At 37.3% G+C, this 2,451-nt stretch overlaps 1 protein-coding gene across 1 annotated transcript; it reads left to right on the top strand.

Annotated features, from left to right (window-relative positions):
• Positions 1-874: 874 nt before the first annotated feature.
• On the top strand, positions 875-1,928 carry LOC308678890 (vomeronasal type-2 receptor 26-like; the record flags this gene model as incomplete). Its single annotated transcript, XM_081346123.1, has 1 exon — positions 875-1,928. One exon carries the CDS (start codon positions 875-877, stop codon positions 1,772-1,774), a length of 900 nt encoding a protein of 299 aa, XP_081202249.1. The 3' UTR covers positions 1,775-1,928.
• Positions 1,929-2,451: the final 523 nt, after the last annotated feature.

Raw genomic sequence — 2,451 nt, 5'->3', positions numbered from 1 at the left:
GTCCCGAGGGCTTCCTTGGATCAAGTGGGTCGACTGCCATCTCCCTGCGATCTACAAGAGTTCCCTCTTAATCTGTTGCCTCTCTGGGGCAACTTCAGGCCCTTTTTGGGCACCCAGCACAAAGAAATCAGGTGCAGGACGCAGATCCCTGCTTCCCAGTGTCTGTTTTACACCAATGTAAAAATCAGAAGTCATGCTTTCACCAATTCTTAATTAGGATTACTAGAAAATCTATTTATATTAACTGATAACTCAAGAATATTAGTCCCAGGGATATTCTCCCCACCTAGAAATGGTCTTCAGCACAAGCAAAATGGAGAAATTTTGGCCAGGAGACTTTCAACCACCTTCAGCTTGTATCCTGGTTTTTCATCTGCTAGAAAAATACTGCCCAGGAGGCATCACCCATTATTTCAATTCTCCTCAGCAATGGATATCTTTTACAGTATTATTTATAAATATCATGAGTTGCTTTATTATCGTTCCACTTCAGAATATTTTTTAAATTATTCCTTATAATTGCTTGGTATCCATACAGATTGGGAAATAATGTAAACACTAAAAAAATTACTACATGCTGTACAGAACACTGCCTAAATTTGTCATTTTTGTTCATGCCACAATTTATAAGATTTAGTGTTAAGTCAGATCGACCAGAGACAAATTGTCACATGAATAGTGATGTTCTTTGTTCATTCTAAATAAGAGGTGAAATACTAGGTCTTTTACCTTTTACATATATATAGACATACACATACAAACATATACACATACACACACACACATACACACATACACACAGACATTAAGACATTCAGACATAAATTCAGAAATTATTACTTTTTTTCCTTTTAATTTGTGAACTTTTACAGATATGGACAATTGCTTTAAATGCCGACAGGATCAGTATGCAAACAAGGAAAGGAACAGATGCATTCCAAAGGTCATTAGCTACTTGTCCTATGAAGAACCATTAGGTATCAGCATAGCCACTTGTACAGTCTTGCTGTCTGTTATTACTGTTCAGATCTTGAAGACATTTTGGAAACATCACAATACTCATATAGTGAAAGCCAACAATCGTGACCTTTCCTACCTTCTGCTCATCTCACTTCTGCTCTGTTTTCTTTGTTCATTGCTCTTCCTGGGAAGACCACTAACAATAACATGTCTCCTCCGTCAAACAACGTTTGGGATCATTTTCACCCTGGCGGTATCTTGCATATTGGCAAAAACCCTTATTGTAGTCCTGGCATTCATGGCCACACAGCCCGGATCCAAGATGAAGAAGTGGACAGGGAGAAAACTGGCCATCTTCATTGTTTTTTCTTGTACTTTTCCTCAAGTAGGCATATGTGTTGTGTGGCTTGCAACATCTTCCCCCTTCCCAGATAGTGATATGCTTTCAATGAGTAAAGAAGTTGTCCTTCAGTGTAATGAGTCATCACCCATCATGTTTTATCTTCTTTTGTGCTATCTGGGCTTGCTGGCCATTGCCAGCTTCATTGTTGCTTTCTTTGCTCGGAAGTTGCCAGACACTTTTAATGAAGCCAAATTCATTACTTTCAGCATGCTGGTGTTTTGCACTGTGTGGCTGACTTTTGTTCCAACTTACCTGAGCACAAAGGGAAAATATATGGTCACTGTGGAGATCTTCTCTATCTTAACCTCCAGTTCTGGATTGCTGGGTTGTATCTTTGCTCCCAAGTGCTACATTATTTTGCTGAGACCTGAACTGAACAAAAGAGAGCACTTAATCATCCATAAAACTTGAATATATCTGTTTTGCAGTGGCTGCATCATCAAATATAACCAGAAGATATTCAAGTGACTTAGCCTTGTATATTCATGATTTCTTTCTTTCTTTCTTTCTTTCTTTCTTTCTTTCTTTCTTTCTTTCTTTCTTTCTTTCTTTCTTTCTTTCTTTCTTTCTTCCTTCCTTCCTTCCTTCCTTCCTTCCTTCCTTCCTTCCTTCCTTCCTTCCTTCCTTCCTTCCTTTTATGTTGGAATCCCTGGGATAAATACCTTCCTTTGACATTATTATTATTTTACTGCTTCCCACTAGGTCAGCATGATAGCTATACTGTAGTTGAGATATGGTCAGTAGATAAAAGTAATCTGGTTTATTGGGCCACAGATTTTTGTTTTAGTTTTCTCCTCTTCAGTTTGCTGTCAGTATTTTTTTACAAGGGCAATATCAGCAATAATATTTAATTTGTGTTTTTTTGGGCTGTTGTTTTTTTTTGAAGACCATAGAGGTGTTCAAATGAGTACAGCTGACATGTGTATTGGGGCTTAATATCTCTTGCTAGATAACAAAATTTAATATTAAGGATTTTTTTCTTAATTTTTTTTAGTAGGAGTCATTCTACTTAGAAAGTACAAAATTTCACTGCATGCCCACAAGTAACCCAAGCATTAATTTTTCTGAGATCAAAATTTTGAGGATGT

Source organism: Vipera berus (genome assembly GCF_964194415.1).
Source record: "Vipera berus genome assembly, chromosome: Z".
NCBI lineage: Eukaryota > Metazoa > Chordata > Lepidosauria > Squamata > Viperidae > Vipera > Vipera berus.
The sequence above is the reverse complement of the archived record's forward strand: the minus strand, read 5'-3'. Positions and strand labels throughout refer to the sequence as shown.